Genomic DNA, 18,437 nt, shown 5'->3' on the forward strand with positions numbered 1-18,437 from the left:
ATTCATATTTGGGGACCTTATTTCCCTCTGAGAACATCTTCTTTAAAAACAGGTATTTCTGCGTTTGCATTCTTACCTTCATTAATATTGTAAATATTACAATTCTTATTTGAATTTTATCTCCACAACTACACTGTGGCCCTTTAATTTTTATAACTCTAGGTATTCAGCCTCAGATCACATAGACAGAAAATAAAATTAAAAAGGAGCAATAACAACAGATAATTTTACTCTTTAATATTTAAGAGTTGTGAACTTACATTTGATAAAGGCACAATACAGACTATACAGTTCCTTGAATAATATTTGTGAAAAGGAGATTTCGATCAAGGTTTAAATTAAATATTACATACCTAACCAACGTAAATTATTCACATTCACACATATTTGGAATAGATGAAACACAGATTGCAAATAATTTATTAGATTAAAAAAACAGTTTTCTTTTTTTTTTGGCTACTCATCTGTTAATATTCAGATATACAACAATAGATTTCACAGGTCTTCTTACAACATACTGCAGAACCCAACATGATGTTCGGGCACTACATTGCTTGTATGTAAATTCATAACAGTGTTATTGTGAAAGGGTTTGATAAATCTGTGATCACTTTTAGAGACAATAACGGTTAATTAATCACAGGATCACTCAAGATCAATTTATAGTTTAGAGCAAGAATCCAAATGGGTCCAAGTTTACTTACTTCTTCACTGTTAGTAGACAGGAAATCAACTTTAACAACATGGTCTGTACGAGGAGAGGCTGATATGAATACAATCTTCTATAAATGTGTTATTTTTAAGGAGATATTTTTATTCTGGGGCTTCCATCATGGAATATTTTATAGATTATTCTGCTAATTCTGTGAATGAAAAATCTGATATTAGTAATTAATTAATTAAAGTGATATCTACTATTTGAAAATTCTCTAATCTCTCTCCGTACGATGTCACACTGTCCTACCCTCATCCACACACACATTATCGTTTTGGTCCTACAACCTGAAAACTTTCCTTTCAGCTCCTCTTGAAACATTTAGGCAGCAGCGTCATACCAACAAGATTCAGAACAGTTTTTGGGATGGAGACACAGAACAGGTCCAGAAGCTGTCAGAGTAAGAAAACTTAAATGAGGAGATAAATAAATACCAGTCAGCCAGGCAAAAAGATGAAGAATAAACAAAGATGTAAATACAAGTTGGTTCTCCAGAAAGAGAGCGTAGAAGACAACCACCCAACTTACTGCAACAACCCCTCCGCATCTTTCTACCTGAACACAGTCTGTTAGAATTAAATAATGTGGAAAATAAGTAACTACTAGAGGTTAATTTCTTGGTAACATCATGTAGACATCCAGTGAATGAGCCCTTGTCATGTCAGAAATCATCTCTGGCTGCACTGTTGGGAGTAGCTCAGTGGTCGTGGCAGTGAGAGTCGTAATGTCAGTTCACAGTCGCATCAAACCAATTCTGATAGAAACGTTCTCCCTCTACCTCCCTGTTCATTCTTCCTACGAGTTACAGATCAGCAGAAGAGATTACAAAATGACTAGAATACTATTGAGTCTATCTGGGTGTCAGGTCAGACTCAGGACTGTGTTTGTTTTTATTAAAATCTCCCATGCCAGTCCCCGACTCCACCAGTCCTCCAACCCCCTCAACTGCAGAATGAGCTGAGTGAGGTTAGGCCAGCAGTCTCTCAATGGCGGCGTTGACGTCCCCTCCGGTAGCGATAAGGGCCTGCAGGTTGGCTTCGCGGTTGATGAAACCCATGGCGTTGAGCTGGTCGAGCTGCTGCTGGAAACGAACCTCAGGCGTCTGAAGCTGCAAGGGGAGAAAGAACGAATGAGATCAGAAACTGATTTTTGCACAGAGGTGGAGCTCTTTTTGGTGAGTGAAGACATTTTTATAAAACCAGCTGATGCTGACGCCAAATTCTGAAACCTTTTACAATTTCTTCTGAAAATGTCGCCTTTTCTGGTTGAGCGTTATCATCACATAAACGCTAACTAAAGCAGTGAGAGTCAAAAGCCACATTCATCTTTAATGTCTAACAAAAAAAGCATCAAATCATCTTGTGTCTTCACAAAGTTATTAGGAGGAACCTTTCCTTTATGAGAAAGGAAAAATCACTACTGATGGTACCGCCCCATTCTGCCAGTCCTTCTTTGAAAGGAGTTGCACCTGTTGAATTGTTGCTTTGACTTTGACTAAGATTAAAAACAGAAATCTGCAAATCAAGGCAATGAGACGAAACATACTGATGGGCCGCCGCCTGCAAACATCTGTAACATCTGCTGCATGAGCTGTTGCTGAGAGGGACTGGGCTGTGTTGCTGTGGCAGTGAGCGGAGAGTTGACTGGAGGGACGCTTCCCCCAGTGGCTGGAGGAACTGTGAGACCGCCAGCAGATCTAGAGAGAAGGAAAAAATGATGAAGTCAAAAATTCTGTTCTGGTGAAATGGGTAGATTCCTCACATCTTGTAAAGGACACCTTTTAAAACACTGAGAAATAGCACATCCAAAATTTGAATGGCTTAGTCTCTTGTGTATCCTTTTCTTTGCACAAGTGAAGAAAATGTTTGAGAGCAGATAGCTGGTACCTGGACATGAATCCCGGGGCTTCTGTCTGTAAGGTCTGCAGGCCCTGTTGGATCTGTGTGAGGGCCTGCATGACTCTGGGGTTGGTCAACATTGACAGTGTGTCAGGATTCTGCATCTGCAAAGACAAATATCCCAAATATCAACTCTGTTACTGTTTTTATCTTGTGAACACAAGACACCAATTTAGACTGTCTTCATAAATTCTCCATAGAGCGGTGTAAACCCAGAGGATGCTCTCAGGGTTACTGGGCGCCCAGTCCTGGTTACACATCATCTCTTGCCTCATTACTGGATTCCTTACCAACAACCTTACCAACGGTCTCTCGAGGGAAGAGAGGATTCGAGTAACAAAAACACAAGCAGAAGCAAGAGGCAACCTTCTGACTGGAATGATTGAAGTCAGCATCGATCCTCAAGCTTGCCGGGGCATTGTTGAGAATTCAAAGTCACCAAATTATAAAAAACAACAACATTTTCTACATCGCTGACAGGTGCAAGCAAATGGCCAGGGACAGCCAGCCTCTAAATCCCAGCAGGAAGAGAGGAGACAAAACCAGTAATTTTGGGCCCTTACAATGGCAAAAAGAACTGCTCCGTCAGAACATAAATCCAGGCAGAAAAGATGAAAGCTGAAAAGGAGTGGCTGATGGTAGGGGTAGGATAACTGTGGTGTAAAGTACATGGGTACAAACGCCCTTACATATCTTTACTGATCTGGAAAAATACGGAGGGTATTTTTCACCATCTGTGACATTTTACAGACCAAACAACTGATCAAAAACACATAAGAAAAGCTGCAACCCACAGAATTTCCCGGCCTTTTGGCCTGAATAACGATTTTAGGCACTTGTCTCTGATTAGCCATCAAACATTTTCTCCACTCTTTTCTTGAGAAGTAATCAGGGTACGTTTTTTTCAACTAGTTAGAAATATCATATTATGTATCTTTCAACCCTTCATTTTTAAATGCATTCCCTTTTGACTTGCTCTATTGTATAATATCTGTAACTTTGTTTGGGGCGACACTTGCATTACAACACAGATTCAAGGTGCTCCCTAAGGTCGAAGATTTACTTGGAGCATCGGCTGTGCACGTCCTAAAGATGCAATTTGGACACGAACATCTAGTGGTATCCATCAATGACATGCGCAGTGAATATGCAAATATTTGAAGAATTATGTTCATGACGCATCCGGTTTGTTTACAGGAATGTGTGATTCAAAAGTGAGTTTGAAGCCTTTGCACTGACCTGCCTCATGAGCTCAGGGTTATTAAACATGCGGGAGACCTCCGGGTTCTGTTCCATGAGCTGCTGCATCTGTGGATTGCTTGCAAACATCTGTCTCATAAGGTCGGGGTTGGACAACATGTTCTGGACCAGCGGGTTCGCCATGACCTGCGACAGCATCTGCGGATCAGACATCAGCTGGCTCTGCACTTGTTGCTGCATCTCCATGAAGTTGGATGAGCCCATGCCCTGACCTAACAGACCGGACAGGTCGCCCAGTCCACCAAGTCCGCCCAGTCCGCCAAGTCCACTGAGTCCACCAAGTCCACCGAGTCCACTCACTCCACCGAGCCCACCAAGTCCCCCTAGTCCACCAAGTCCACCGAGTCCCCCAAGTCCACCTGAGAAGGAGGAGGAGGAGGAGGAAAGAGGAAAGATGGAGATTAGTTCCCAAGTATGTGCTGACAGAAAACTCCATATGTTTTTTAAAATGATATTTTACCATGATTTAAGTGTGTTGGTCCTCCCAAACAAATAATTTATTTTCAATTGGTAACTATTATATGCACCTCCAGAATCAGAAGAAATCGAGCTCACTGCAGTGCAAAAAAACCCGACTGAATTTAAGTGTTTACATCCGTACTCATTGCATTAGCAGGCCGTGTTGGTGTCTGACTCGTGCCGCCTCCTGCTGTGTCTGCCACAGTGGCACTGGAGCTGCTGCTTCTGGTGCTGGTGGTGGTGGCACTGGTACTCTGAGTCGCTGCAGAACTGGAACTGTCCTGAGATGAACTGCTACCTGATCTTTAGAGAGAAAACATGAATTAAGACTCTTAGAGGATTTGACCTTTGCTTCTTAACATACACACATCTCGTGAATTGCACCTACTTTGGGGCAGTCTTGACAACAAGATGAACAGTCAACCCATCTTTGATACCATGCTGGTTTAAAGTGTCACCGTCCTTCAGAATCTTTCCGGCAAATATCAACACCAGCTGGTCCAGACCGGCCTGGAACTTTTTGGACACCTCCTGTTTAAACTGGAGAAATGAGACAAGAGCAATGGCAGATTAACCAACTGGGCAAATGAGCGACTGCCCAGCAACAGTGGTATGAGATAACCGTTTCAGAAAATACATTATTATATTATAATATATTATCATTATTACACTATATTTTAGCCCCAAGCCCCCCCAAGAACAGGTTAATGAACAGGGAGAGGTAGTCGGTCAACAGGGTAAAAGTAATTAGGTCAGCAGATAGTTTCACAGATAACTATATCAAAGAGTGGCTGATCATTATCGGCACTTAGATTTGCTTAGTAATGTTGGTCAACTTCACTCCACCCTATCAGAGACCTGTCACTGACCGGTAGACACATAATGTAAGATAACGTTATGTTGCCATCGCTTAATGCCAAACTGATCAAACAACAATGCCACTGCGGTTCACCGTCGGAATTAAGCATTTAGTGCACGTCAGTGTTTAATTAAAATGTCCTAGTTCCACAGCTTCAAAGCTAACGTTAGCTCTGATAAGCTAACTTCCGTGGCCACACAGGTGTCTGACTGACTTCGGAAAATATGGACAGCAACGTTGGTTTTACCTCAGGAACACATTTTATTAAAGCGGACAGACAGTAGACAACTTCGTCACTACGAAAATACCATTGATATTACAATCCGCTGCTCGACAACTGTGAGAAATCTGCGTTTTCGACCTTTCCCCTAAACTTTGCGAGCCGACGCTTCTTGAACGTAGCATCATTTCCGCCGCCAGGAGATGCTGAAAAAAGGGTCCGTAAACGCACCTGAGCGACAGAAGAATCCTCTGAAATCGTTATTTCTTCTTTTCCGTTTGGTGTTTTGACGGTGACCACCATCATAGATCCTCCAGGAGGAACATTTTTATCCACGTCGGCTTCCCCGGTTTGGTCTGTGCTGCTCTTCTCCGCCATCTTTCGTGCTACTTCTTCTTCGGTGGTATTTCCACTCGGTAGTGTCTAGTTGACGTGACGTTGACGAGCTGCTGCCACCTATCGTTCGTTAAGTTAAAGTTTTAAGGAGTGATGAGACTTCCCCAATATATTCCTCACATTAAGACAATTATTTTTTGTTTTCTGTTTTCTGAAATTTAGAGTTTGAACGTGTAAATGTGTAATTTATAAGTAAATATGCACAAATGTGGCGAGTTGTATATATATATTTTTATATTTGTAACAAAATCAGCATTTCTTTCAACAGCTTCCAGGTCATGTAACCTTTCACTTCGCATCAAGCTGAATGTCGTCCTTGACTAGTTGAACGTGACACACCTTGTTGTATTGGATTTTTGTGCTCATCCCGTTTTCTATTAATATTTTTAATCAAAATCGTCGTTTTTGCCAGTAGGTTCAATACTCAGTCAGCAAAGGCTTCGAGGTCATTTGAGCCATTGACTCAAAATCAATGCAAAAACGCCTTGTTACACTGGTAGAATAAGAAACACATGTTTTCCATTTTTCATGAATATCTTAAAGAAAAATCCCGATTTTTTGTGAGTACACCAGCCATTCTTTTCAATAGCTTCCGGGTCACTTGAGCCATTGACTCAGAATCAAATGACAAAATGTCGTGTTCAGTCTGACAAAAATATGTAACTATTGTAGAATTCCATATAACTTTAGTTGATTCCATTAAGATAGCTATTGGTGATTACATTAAGACAATTACGGTTGTTGTTGTTTGCTGATATTGTATGTTTAAATCTGAAATGCGACTTTCTAATTAAATATGCACTGATTTGAACAGAAATGTGAATATTTCTAAATTCAGTAGGGTTAGGGGTAAAAAGCTAAGTATGAAGTTACATATCTTTTTGTAAGAAACCTACTTTCAATTTCCTGGAATTAATGACATAATTTAACATATTTCTTATTGTCTTGGCTTTTCAAATGTAGATATTTCTCAGTTCTGCCCTCTTGTCATTTGGTGATAAGCTTTACTTACTTAAGTTGGCAAATGTTCAATAATGTCACCAAGTTTGCATTCAAGATGATAACCTTCACTCTTATTTCACAGTTTAGTCATCATACTTTTGTTGCGCCGATGTGGTTTCTCGCATTCGAGATTTAATGACAAGATCAAATCTAATCTGACCCAGAATTTTGTCGGAGCCTCCCTCTCAAACACTTTAAAAAACAAACACCACAATCTCTGCAAACATCTGTCTGTTTGTACTTCAAGAACAATCGGTCTGAATCAGAACTGATATCTGTAGTCCACACCTACAATTTTGCAGATAACAACCAATATAAATTATGGATCTGTCACTGAGGACTTCACATTTGTAACCATCGGAGTCTTTGCAGCAGATTTCTCCTGGTTGTAAGGTATGGTACAAACATTGGCCTATTTTATCAGCTTATATTATGTATGCATCTTGGATAATTAAAACTGAATGTTTTCATGCATCTCTTGTGATTAATACTTCCCTCCCATAAATTATTTTCTAGATTGGTCAAATTTCTGCAAGAATGGCAGCTGGTCACAAGTGTCTTCTTTACAGCTACGTCTTGCTGTCTGTCGCGTAAGTACAATGTGAAAGATTTGTTAGTAAGATACATGGAAATGTTGTTTATTTTTATGACATTAAAGTTTTTATAACATCATACTCTTTTGTTCTAAATCATCAGTTATTTGTGTCATGGAAAAGACCTCTACTTCAATGACGATAACAACCTGATTCTCCCGGGGTCCTACAACGTTCCATGGATGGCAGCCATCCAGGATTTCCGCACCCTCTCTCTCATCACCATCCCCGGTACACATGACAGCATGGCCCTGTACGGAGGTCCAGAGGTTGAACGCCAGGCCTGGTCCCTGAGGGATCAGCTTAGGGCCGGCATTCGTTTCCTGGATCTCAAAGTGATTGGACTGGGTGACACCCTCTACGTCATGCACGGGGTGGTTTACCAGCACAGCACCCTGAAGGAAGTCCTCGACACTGTGCGAGCCTTCCTGTCAGAGTTTAAGTCTGAGGCGGTGCTCATCAGGGTGCAGCCAGAGTCTTTTGAGAAGAGCACCGTCAATAAAATGGTGCAGAATCTGATTGGCAATGACCAAAATGTCTGGGTGTCCTCGGGAATGCCAAGCATGGGTCAGATCAGGGGGAAAATTGTGTTTGTGCAGAAGAGCACGTTCACACTTGGAATTCCCTTCATAGATACAGACGGGAAAGGCAGCGGCAAGGTCAGCCACATTAAAGACAAAGACAACAGAATAATCAAGCAGCTAAATCAAGCTGCTGAAGCTTGTGGAGGCAGTAATGCTGTTTTGACCACCACCAGCGGCTCTGGCTTGGGGACTTTCTGGGGAATGTTTCTGACTCCTAAGAGAGTCGCTGAAAAGGTAAACCCATGGCTCAACCAGTACATCAGACAGTTTTACCCGAACCAGCCCAGACCATGCTTTGCAATCATTGCCATGGACTTCCCCGGTATTGAGCTCATTCAAACTATTATCAATTTAAACTGGTGGTAAAGCTTCAATACTAATGCACACTGTGCTCCATTATGTGTTTCAGAGGTTGAATCTGATGGTTCTCTATGAAATCTTTCCTGCATCTTTCTGATCACATGTCTCTGTTCACACTACAATATAGATAAATATTCTTGAAATCCTGGTAAAATCTGGTTACTCTCCTTGTCTTTGTCAGTTGTGTCCAAACCTGTGTAATTTTGGAAGAAATGGCCGTGATGTGTTCTGACTGTAACTATGGGAAAAATAAATTGAATGTCATACCCTCCTTATAGTTGTGAAGCTTGTGTTGCTCAATGATTACGTTGTAAGAAGTTTAATAATGCCTTAATGTTCTCCCTGTTACGATTATTATGTAGTCCCTCATTTACAATTATGTTGTTGAACAGCTTAAAATGACATTAAAGCTAAAATGTTAAGATATACCGGAACAAAATCATTAATTAAAAAACAAGCATACCAATACAATTACCAACACATATCATCCGTGTATACATTCGCATGCGATCATTTTCTTTACACCCTTATCAGAATTACAGAACTAATTCAGACACTGAGAATTTATGACTTGTAATTATAGGTGATGAAGAATATATTATTTTATCTAAGTGTTATTTTTCAGGACATATTCACTGAATTGCTCCAAGTTGTTATTCCTCTTGTGTGGCAAAGTGTGCCCTGTCTCTGACCATTTTCTAAACGTGAACATACACACCTCTGTCCCCGAGGCATTCCACCTAGCCTGCGATATCTGAGTGTCTGTGCTCAGGTGAGCTGTATTCTGTGTGACTACACGCAGGCGCTGAAGTCGGATGCATTTGTTTTAAAGTCTAACAAAGTTCTGGATACATTAAGGGGCCATATAACAATATAACAATAGACCTTCAAGTGGTATTTGTACCTTTAAATACCAGCGTCCGTGCTCTCATGTTGAAACAATGTGTGATTGTGCTCAACTTCGCAAGTGTCACTGACACCACCAGAAGATCAAGTTCTTACATGACATGCATAGTGGCACTCCTGGGAACATGTTCTTTCCTTGTTCCTCTGCAGTTCTTTAACAATAACTGCCTTAAAAACACAGTCAGACAGGTGGAGCACACAAAAAAGACAAAAGACACAAAAGGTAAGCATTAATTTGATTTCTAAGATAACCTCATTACATTTTAAAAATCTTATTGTGTACACGGTCTGAACTGCTACCTTAATCAAACCATTCATTCACGTCATTCGGTACTTATCAAGTTTGTTAATGGATGAATGTTTCAAGTTCGAACTCACCAGAGGATAAGTCCGTCACTTATCAACTTATTGGCAGTGTCAGCAGACAAAAGGTGTGTGCTAGGTGGGTTTAAAACAAAAGAAAGAGCTGACAGGTATGCAGGTGATGTTTGTTGGCTGGAAGCCTAAACATTAAACATTTATGTAGGATTATATTAAAAGTGCAGTATGTAAGAATTGACCACCTGTCAGTGTCATACTCAAAACAACTGGGAGCATGCCAACTGTTATCTACTGTATGCAATACACTGACCATAGTACCTCATACAACCCTTTCTCACTTTGATATTAAGAGTCAGCCTGTATCTAGATGGAGGTTAAAGACTGACCAACCTGATTTCAAACTTATATACCCTCTGGCAGGCAGGATGTCTCTGACCACGACCCAGGCTGATGGGCTCACCGTGTTAACTTTCACCACTGGCCCTGAAAGCTCTTGTCCTCCACTGTGTCAAATCATAAAGGGCCTTTGCTACAGCCCTGTGTGCTGCTCCGTGTCTCAGCACCTGAGGAGGGTGCAGAGATATTACCAGTCACTACTGGGGGTGAGTTACAAATTCATATGTTGGAAGTTTCCTTGTGAATATTACTTTGTTTGTTGGTCTGACGGGTGTCCTCCTCTACAGGCTCTGCACATTATGATTGGCTTGCTCAACATCGGCCTTGGAGAGATCCTCATTAGCTGTGGTGCCACTTGGTGGCAAATGGATGCGTCAGGATTTCGCTATTGGCTTGGAGGAATGGTAAGCAAGCTACTGTTGTTTTTTCTCTTCCTTACAAAATTCCCATATGTTTAATTCCAAGTCTCTTCTAAAGCTAAACGCAACTTGTTCAACTGTTCAGAGATCCACCACACAGCTTTTCTCATACAGGACAGTTTGGACACAGTCTGCTGCAGACAGGTCGATAAACAGGAGTGATGAATAATCCACTTTTTAACCCCAAAGGATAAAAAAGTACGGTAAATTTCTGAGCTCTGCTCTCAGAACAAACAGAAAAAGCCCCCTCGCAGCAGAAGTCACTTATTGTACATTTCAAGCATAGTTCGCCCAATCGTGTTGATCTTGAATAAACCTTTTATGTGTAAACTCTCGTATACTCAGCATGGTTGAATCATTTCTAAGCACAACCGTGTATGATTTTAAGTGTTTGTGTGGAAGAATGGAAGTTTATGGATTTCATTTGTTTTTTTCTAGTATATATTGTTTGGTATTGTGAGCATTTTGACTGAGAAATACCCCAGTCCATGTCTGGTAAGTACTTGAGCTTTACAATATCCTCATGTTATCTTTATGTTGTTGACTGTGTTTTGTGTTTGTTTGTACATAAACTGACAATTGCTGTATTTCAGGTCATCCTCAACGTGATTCTGAATCTGGCCGCAATTGCTTTGGGCATTGCAGCCATCGTACTCTACATGATCAATATCGGAATGTTGTGGGTCTGGCGGATGTATCATGAAATATACTGGCCTGGATTCTACGCAAGGCCTCCTTACAAGGTCATCTTAGACGAGGGCCAAGCACTGGTTATAGTAAGTGTGCAACATTTAATCTCAGGAGTCAAATACGAGATATTAAACTGAGATAAAACCAAAAGATTACATTTACTACCATAAATGACAAAGAAAGTAATACAATGACTGAAATGATGAATCAGTTATCAAAATAGATGGCAACTAATTTTCTTTCGATCAGTTCCAATAGAGGACAAATATTTGTAGCTCTTTCAGACACACACAGTTCTTATGTATGAAGTGTTGCCTCAGTGTGATGTTTATTCACTAACACAGCTCATAATAAAAATCATCATTATTTTCCCACTGGGAGGAGACAAAACCTCACTAATCACAAAGTGTGGCTGCTGGCAAAAACACTGCTGTCTTGCCGCCTGCATGAAAAAAAACAGAGAAAGCTGACTGCTTTTATTGGAATCAGTTTGGTTCAAATCAACCACAGCTCAAGAGTTTCAATAAGCTCTAGCTTGTCTTCAGACACCATGTCTGATTAGCTCTGTATCGCCCCTCTGAGGACGGACCTTTGTTGCCTGCCAGCTGGAGCAGGCACAACATACTCTCAAACTCACTTATCCAGACATTGTCCGGTGGATTCCCAGAGAGCATGTGGGCATGATGACAACGTTGCAGAATGTACCAATATAATATATCAATATACTGGTTTCAAGTCTTTCATTGATTATGTTGATGCCCCCTACTAGGCCAATATGTAGTATTGGTATAAAAACTGCCAGTTAGCAACCTCATCATCATTACGGACGAACTGGTCGCAGGGTTGGAAATTAGCAACCGCTGCAGCCTGGTGTCTGGTGTCAAAGAGTCAAACTTCAATGAAAGGTTAGAGCGGAACAGAATGAGAAAAACAACATATCACCCGCTTTTAAATAACAACATATTCAACTACATACAAGACTGTAAAGTAAGGACGATTTTTCTTGTGTCCCACCAGATGTTCGTAAGAGGCATCAATGCTGTGCTGATAGTTCTGTCAATCCTGGAGATCTGCGTCGCCATCGCCTCTTTCCTCTTGGGGATCACGGCTCTGAGGAGCAGAGAGAAGAGAGAGGACGAGGTAGAGTGTGAAAAATCATATCTTACTGTTTATCCAGGAACACTTCACTGAGTGCACATGCTCCATTTTGTCATTTTAAATCGCAGTCAGGAAGGCCTACTTCAAATTCAAAAGTGTTTGTGCTAAGCTAAAAAAAATGTCTGTAGCTTTATACTTATTGTTCAAACATCTCATCTAAATTTAACTAAGAAGCTGTTCCTTTAAAGATGTGTGGATAGCTAAAGTATTTGTCAGTATAGTCATTAACTTTTCCACAAAAAATATTAGTTGGATATTGTTGTATTTGTGTACAATTTGTTGTATTTTTTTCTGTTCTTCTTCTTCTGCTGTTTCTCTTTCTCTGTCTTTAATGCTGTGGAATTAAGGATGAGCCTTAAATTAAAAGACAGATTGTTAAAAAAAAGTAAAATGATCCCTTCTGTGTATGTGGTGTGTGAATATGGCTGCTATTTTTCTTTTCTTATTAAAAATCTGAGTATGTCCAAACCTTTTTTGTGCTATTCTGATATTGTTTTTCTCTTTTAGAGCAATGATGAACCAGAACACTACAAAGAACTCCTGGAGGAAGTCACCAGTAACCCTACAACTTAAAAAAAACCCCTCTGCTTTGTGTTATTATCTGTTACCACAATCCCTTATATTCACACCATTGTGACTTGTATGTAGCCTATTGTAACTTCAGTGATTTACAGAAATGATCAGCTACAGTCTCTGTCAAACTCCTGTTGCACACCCTGCTGTCTATTTCATTATCTTTTGCTGTTTTTTTAATGAATCACCCTAGTACGTATTTATGTGTCCAGGTTTCCAATTTCTTTTTTTGTCAGCTTTCTCTATAAACCCCTATCAAATAGTGTCAAATAAAGAAATCCCTTTAGCGGCTTCAAAACAGTAGAATTTATTACAGGGCTATTGCATTAAATTACACATGATTGTCTGTTTTTCCTGATATCTTGTGTACACAGCAAAGTAATTCATACTGCCATGTCTTGACACTTTTCTCAACAAAACACAGCAATTGAGTATTTATACTTCGGCGCTTCACGTATTATTTATATTCTATAGCAGTGCATATTTACAATGTCGCTGCAAATGCTTATTCCGATCTTTCTTGTGGCCGATCTCTAAGTGTTTACCAGATGTCAACATACATGCCCGAGTCGTTCCACCCACCCAGCCGGTGAGATCTGAGTGTCCACACTTGTGTAAATTGTACTGGGTGTGACTACATGCTGGTGTTTTCTCTTATCAGAGCACTGATGACCCAGATGCCAACAAAGCGCCATATGACGCGTTTGTAATGTAATAATGCACAGTACCGTCAAGGTGCTCATATGGTTGTGTTGGGGGATTTTGGACTCATGACCTCTCAGCTCTTGGCTGCGGTCTTGTACAACACTGACACCTTTCCTTTGTTTTAGGTTGTAACAACTGTATATGTGATCAGTGATCAGCAGAGGGTTAAATGTCTTTATCACTTCCTTATTGAGGGAGGGACTTCTGGGAACAGGTCAGTTCCTAGTTCTTCTCCAGTGTCCAAACCATAACTGCGTCACGAACACAGACAGGTGGAGCCGTTCAGGTTTTGCTCCTATTCTAACAGACAGGAAAAGGGTAGGTATTTATTTCATTTTTGAGTTTGTAAATTAACCTGATGAAATTCTAGCCAAGTCTTATTGTGAGCCATTCAGTGCTTATCAAGATATGTGTTTTTTTTGTTTGTTGCCCAAATCGAACCAAACTGACAACCGCAAATATTATTTTCAAGATGTTATTGATGACATTAAATCACTAAATGTCTCCCACCATCTTTCATTGCATTCACGTTACAACACTGCTGTTTATGCTGATCATCTGCCCCCTCAAGTAGTGCCAGTTTGTGCACTAGCTAATGTCGCTAACACTTGTTAGCAAACATTTGAGCAGAAAAACTCTGCATTTTTCCACCCCCCACAAACTGTTAACTACCAGGACAGCTGATCTCTGACCAAACACAGATACTGCATGACACCAGCAGGTGTAGGTGGACAAAACTAGCAGCATGCAGCGAGTCAGTGCCACAGGGTGGTGTCTCCATATGTTGTTGTGATGCACAGAGAAAAAGAAAGATTCTTCCTCAGTGACAAGTTGATAGCCACTATACTTAAGAATGAAGGCTCATTTTAATCCCCTCCTGTTTGTCCTGTTAATGATACTGCATATTCATTTCAAATTAAAGGCCCTCTAGCGTTTCAGTGGGCAGACACCCTTCTTATTTCTCAACCAGGCTTTTATTGTGAAACATTTGCAGGAGCATGTGGCAGAAAGCTAATTGACTTGCTTAGTTCCCATATGCACTGAAATTGTAGCTACCAACCGAAGTGTTATTTAATTCAATACTTCAGCGTTTTACTGAAACAGTTAAACTGAATAGTTACTGTGAAATTGTGTCACAGTTGTCCTGATGGATTGTGGTCCTGCTACACATTCATTCATGGGCTCTCTTATGTTCCACATGGGAGAACATTTTGGCTATACCAGTCTGTAATTTGGTTTAATATCAAAAGGATTTGAGACCTGAACTAGCCCTTTAATATTAGGACTCAACTATTTAGGTTAATGTTAAATAACAAGAACCCTAACCTGATTCAGCAGATGTAAAGCTTATACACCCTTGTCTTCTGCAGGGTACAGGAGCAGGAAGGATGTCTCTGACCATGGGCAAGGCTGATGGGGTCACTGTGGTCACTTTGACCTCTGACCCTGAAAGCTCTTGTCCTCCACTGTGTCAAATCCTCATGAGCCTTTGCTACAGCCCCGTGCTGTGCTCCGTGTCTCAGCACATGAGGAGGTTCCAGAGAAATTCTCTGTCAGTACTTGGGGTGAGTTACAAACTTACATGCTTTAAGTGTATATATGAACTTAACTTCAATGCTCTGTACCTGTTCATGTGATGTGATGATGTGTCATGTGATGTTCTGTTCATTCGCTTCACGCGTCACCTGGTAGATGCAGTTTTGCTGTGCATTTGTATTTGTTTATTCTGTGCGTCTTCCTGTGCAGGCTCTGCATATTATAGATGGGTTGCTCAACGTCGGCATTGGAGTGATTCCCTCGGTGGTGATTTGGGGGAATAAGCATCTCTATTGTCTCGGACCTGTTGTAAGTAAGCTTATGTTGTCATGTTTTTTTTTTAAATTTTCAGTGTTCTTTTTCCTGACAAAAGTCATATTCCTCAGTCTCTCCCAGGGTTTAGGTGAAGACAAATACAACTTAATCGGGAGTTTCAGTTGATTCCACAAAGATCAACCAGGCAGATTTTCACATGAAATCTACTAAAATCACAAGAGATTTCCTGAGCAGATTTAAATAATAAGTGTTTTTATTTTTTTTTGTCTTTTCTCTAGTTTATCTTCTTGGGTCTCATGAACATTTTGTCTGAGAAGTACCCCAGTATATGTCTGGTGAGTAGCTCAGCTTTATAACACCCCTCATGTGATCTTTTATTTCATTGTCATCTCTTATTCTTGTTTTATTTCAATACTGAAAAAGTGGTGGACATGTTTGTATTTTTACATTTGCGACTCACAATGTCTCATACGTATACAGTATTTTCATTAGAGGAGGCAGAATATAGACTCAGTGTCTTGCTTCAAATAGCAGACACCCAGCTGGTTCCAGTGCAGTGACACAAAGCTATCAGTGTGTAAGTGTGAGATAGTCTGTGACTTCTTAAAGTCAATAAGTGGGCTGTATGCTGTTTATTTTTTTTGTTTGGATGTACATAAACTGACAATTGTTGTATTTTAGGTCATCCTCAACGTGACAGTGAATCTAGTCGGAGTTGGTATTGCCATTGCAGCCATCGTACTCAACAGCATCAGTACAGCAAACATACAGCAAGACTTAAGTTGGGCATGTTATTACAGTTCAGAATACAGAACCTTATCTCCTATTGAAGATTTCATGAAGAAGAAATGTGAGGAGGACACAGCACTGGCTCTGGTAAGTGTCCGGTAAAGTGTATAACAGATGAGTACAAAATAGAGAGCTTTAATTATTTTACACATATGGTCTTTAAGGTTACCGCCCATAATTGGCATCAACAGACTTGTAACGTGAGGAATCACTCAAAATGAGATTACAGCAGGCTTCACAGAGAACAAACAAACAAATGAAAGATGTTAAATACATTTTAAGTCATTTATAGAAAAGTATTGGGATAAATGCCAAATATGAGCTGTTTTTAAGCTTCTGAAATGTAAGCATTCGGGAGGTCCCACCATATATGATTAAATTAGTCATTTACTACATCCAACCTTGAGAAAGCAACAATACATTGAGCATGTTTGATATATGGCCCACCCTTAAGTGAGAACAAATTATACTTATTTTATTTAACAAAGGTGCTTTAAGACTTTAAGGTTAACAATATTTTTGCATCCCACCAGATGCTTTTCAGAGGCATGAATGCTTTGCTGATTGTTCTGGCAGTCCTGGAGCTCTGCGTCGCCATCAGCTCTGTCGTGTTGGGGATCAAGGCTCTGAGGAACTGCAAGAAGACAAAAAACAAGGTAGAGTCCGCAAAATCGTATCTGACTGCGGAATCTGTTGTTTGTCCAGCAGCTCCGATCTGGCCGCAGAAAAGTGACGTATAGCTGCTTCCATTTATATAAATGCTGCACTGAGTCCTTACATGTAAACTGGACCATGATGTTATGAACCTCTTGTCGTAATCTCGCGTTTAACTTTCCAGATGCCACACTTGACTTTGGAGGAATCGAAGTTTGGAGGTTGAACATTTTGGGAGAGAGGGGCTAGTTTGTTTTAGTTGGTCCCCTGTTATTGAGTCTTTATGCCAAGCTAATCGCCTTATATCTACAAAATATAGCAGCTTTATTTTATGCCGTATTCCTGACCAGTTGTGTTTTACTTTTTTATTATCATTATTGTGAAATGTATGATGAATCTAAAGCTTTTCAAGCCTCAGAAAAATGTATGCTAAATGTTAAAATTGATGGAAACTGTAGAGTTTACTCACGTATGGTGTGTGTGATTATGTCCCTTTTTTATTTTCTAAAAATGTAAGTACTTCTGCAACTTTTTGTGCTTTTTAAATTTTATTTCTTCTCTTTTAGAGCACTGATGATGCAGAACACTACCAAGAACTGCTGAGGGAGGTCACCAGTAACCCCACAGCCTAAATGAAAACCTCTGCTTTATGCCATCATACTACAACCATTTGCATTTTAAACCGTTGTGACTTATTGTAACCTCAGTGATTTACAGAAATTATCTGGTAGAATCTCTGCCAAACACCTGATGTTTTCTTAAAAGAGCTGCTTAAGAATATTTGCACTTTTGGTAATACTCAGCACTACACTGCGCTTGTTGCTGTCCATTTCATTTTCAGTTTTATTGTTTGTTTTTGTTTTTAATCCTTCAAGTTAACTGTGATTTTCTATCAAGTATAATGTATGTGAAGGAAGATTCAAGTGTGTTTGACGTAGATTTTTGGGGTGGCACTTATGAAATAAAGGCATCTAAATTGGTGTTTTTTTGTTTAATAACTAATTTGTAAAAACAAAAAACAAAAAAACAATCTGCATTATGTATTCTACAATTTATTTTGTCCATGTGGTGTCAAGTCACGTCACAATAGCCGTGGGTATGACTTCTTGAAACTGTTTCCAATTTGCAGCATTCCTTTTCACCTCGGTCAAGGAGTTTGTGTTTTCACCTGTGGTCTGTTTGTTTGTGAGCAAGTTTTCATAAATCTACCCAACAGATTTCCAATGAACTTGAAAGGAGGATGGATCTTGGCTCAGAAAAGACCCCATTAACCTTTCTTTCTTTATCCGGATAAAAGAACAGATCCAGTATGATATCAAACCACTTTAAAAAAATAAAGCCATCAAAAGTAGTGACTGTTACAAATTTCAATTCTGTTTGTATTTTTGTCATCAGCTTAATAACCAGTTGTAAAAATGCCTGTATCATTACTTACTTACTTTATTTCCTTGTGTGTTTTTAACAATTACCATCATTCATATTTTACGTAAGCAGAGCCATCGCTAACAGCTTTTAAGATCAATTCTAATATGCAATGTCTTTAGATTTTCTGCCATTTACGTCTCTCCATAAAACACTGAATGATAATTAACCAGCTTCCTTAATGGTATAAACCTGTACTGTAATTTTTCTTTTCTTAAACTTGTCTAAGTATAATATTGATTATCT

At 39.8% G+C, this 18,437-nt stretch overlaps 3 protein-coding genes across 3 annotated transcripts; 2 read left to right on the forward strand and 1 right to left on the reverse strand.

Annotated features, from left to right (window-relative positions):
- Positions 1-220: 220 nt before the first annotated feature.
- ubqln4 (ubiquilin 4) lies at positions 221-5,827 on the reverse strand. The gene is made up of 7 exons (XM_037075538.1): positions 5,643-5,827; positions 4,721-4,872; positions 4,475-4,635; positions 3,853-4,232; positions 2,602-2,717; positions 2,261-2,411; positions 221-1,823 (listed from the first exon to the last, which is right to left on the reverse strand). The coding sequence occupies exons 1-7, from the start codon at positions 5,787-5,789 to the stop codon at positions 1,683-1,685; spliced, it is 1,248 nt and encodes a 415-aa protein (XP_036931433.1). The 5' UTR covers positions 5,790-5,827; the 3' UTR covers positions 221-1,682.
- Positions 5,828-6,867: 1,040 nt separating this feature from the next.
- On the forward strand, positions 6,868-8,594 carry si:dkey-152b24.7 (1-phosphatidylinositol phosphodiesterase-like). Its single transcript, XM_037075191.1, has 3 exons — positions 6,868-7,202; positions 7,326-7,399; positions 7,506-8,594. The coding sequence occupies exons 2-3, from the start codon at positions 7,347-7,349 to the stop codon at positions 8,350-8,352; spliced, it is 900 nt and encodes a 299-aa protein (XP_036931086.1). The 5' UTR covers positions 6,868-7,202; positions 7,326-7,346; the 3' UTR covers positions 8,353-8,594.
- A 741-nt stretch (positions 8,595-9,335) lies between these two features.
- On the forward strand, positions 9,336-18,356 carry LOC119005734. The gene is made up of 14 exons (XM_037073605.1): positions 9,336-9,475; positions 9,994-10,175; positions 10,257-10,373; positions 10,827-10,883; positions 10,982-11,164; positions 12,096-12,218; positions 12,744-12,792; positions 13,666-13,832; positions 14,885-15,079; positions 15,261-15,359; positions 15,605-15,661; positions 16,008-16,202; positions 16,649-16,771; positions 17,336-18,356. The coding sequence occupies exons 1-14, from the start codon at positions 9,349-9,351 to the stop codon at positions 17,399-17,401; spliced, it is 1,740 nt and encodes a 579-aa protein (XP_036929500.1). The 5' UTR covers positions 9,336-9,348; the 3' UTR covers positions 17,402-18,356.
- Positions 18,357-18,437: the final 81 nt, after the last annotated feature.

This window comes from Acanthopagrus latus, chromosome 17, assembly GCF_904848185.1.
Source record: "Acanthopagrus latus isolate v.2019 chromosome 17, fAcaLat1.1, whole genome shotgun sequence".
Classification (NCBI taxonomy): Eukaryota; Metazoa; Chordata; class Actinopteri; order Spariformes; family Sparidae; genus Acanthopagrus; species Acanthopagrus latus.

Excerpts from the sequence above, each read along its gene's own strand:
- ubqln4 (XM_037075538.1), bottom strand. The coding sequence starts at position 5,789 with ATGGCGGAGAAGAGCAGCACAGACCAAACCGGGGAAGCCGACGTGGAT. Across the intron at positions 4,636-4,720 it reads GTTGTCAAGACTGCCCCAAA|ATCAGGTAGCAGTTCATCTC; the intron begins GTAGGTGCAATT and ends TTCTCTCTAAAG. Across the intron at positions 2,412-2,601 it reads GCCCCGGGATTCATGTCCAG|ATCTGCTGGCGGTCTCACAG; the intron begins GTACCAGCTATC and ends CCTTCTCTCTAG.
- si:dkey-152b24.7 (XM_037075191.1), top strand. The coding sequence starts at position 7,347 with ATGGCAGCTGGTCACAAGTGTCTTCTTTACAGCTACGTCTTGCTGTCT. Across the intron at positions 7,400-7,505 it reads TACGTCTTGCTGTCTGTCGC|TTATTTGTGTCATGGAAAAG; the intron begins GTAAGTACAATG and ends CTAAATCATCAG.
- LOC119005734 (XM_037073605.1), top strand. The coding sequence starts at position 9,349 with ATGACATGCATAGTGGCACTCCTGGGAACATGTTCTTTCCTTGTTCCT. Across the intron at positions 10,176-10,256 it reads ATTACCAGTCACTACTGGGG|GCTCTGCACATTATGATTGG; the intron begins GTGAGTTACAAA and ends CCTCCTCTACAG. Across the intron at positions 15,662-16,007 it reads AGTACCCCAGTATATGTCTG|GTCATCCTCAACGTGACAGT; the intron begins GTGAGTAGCTCA and ends GTTGTATTTTAG.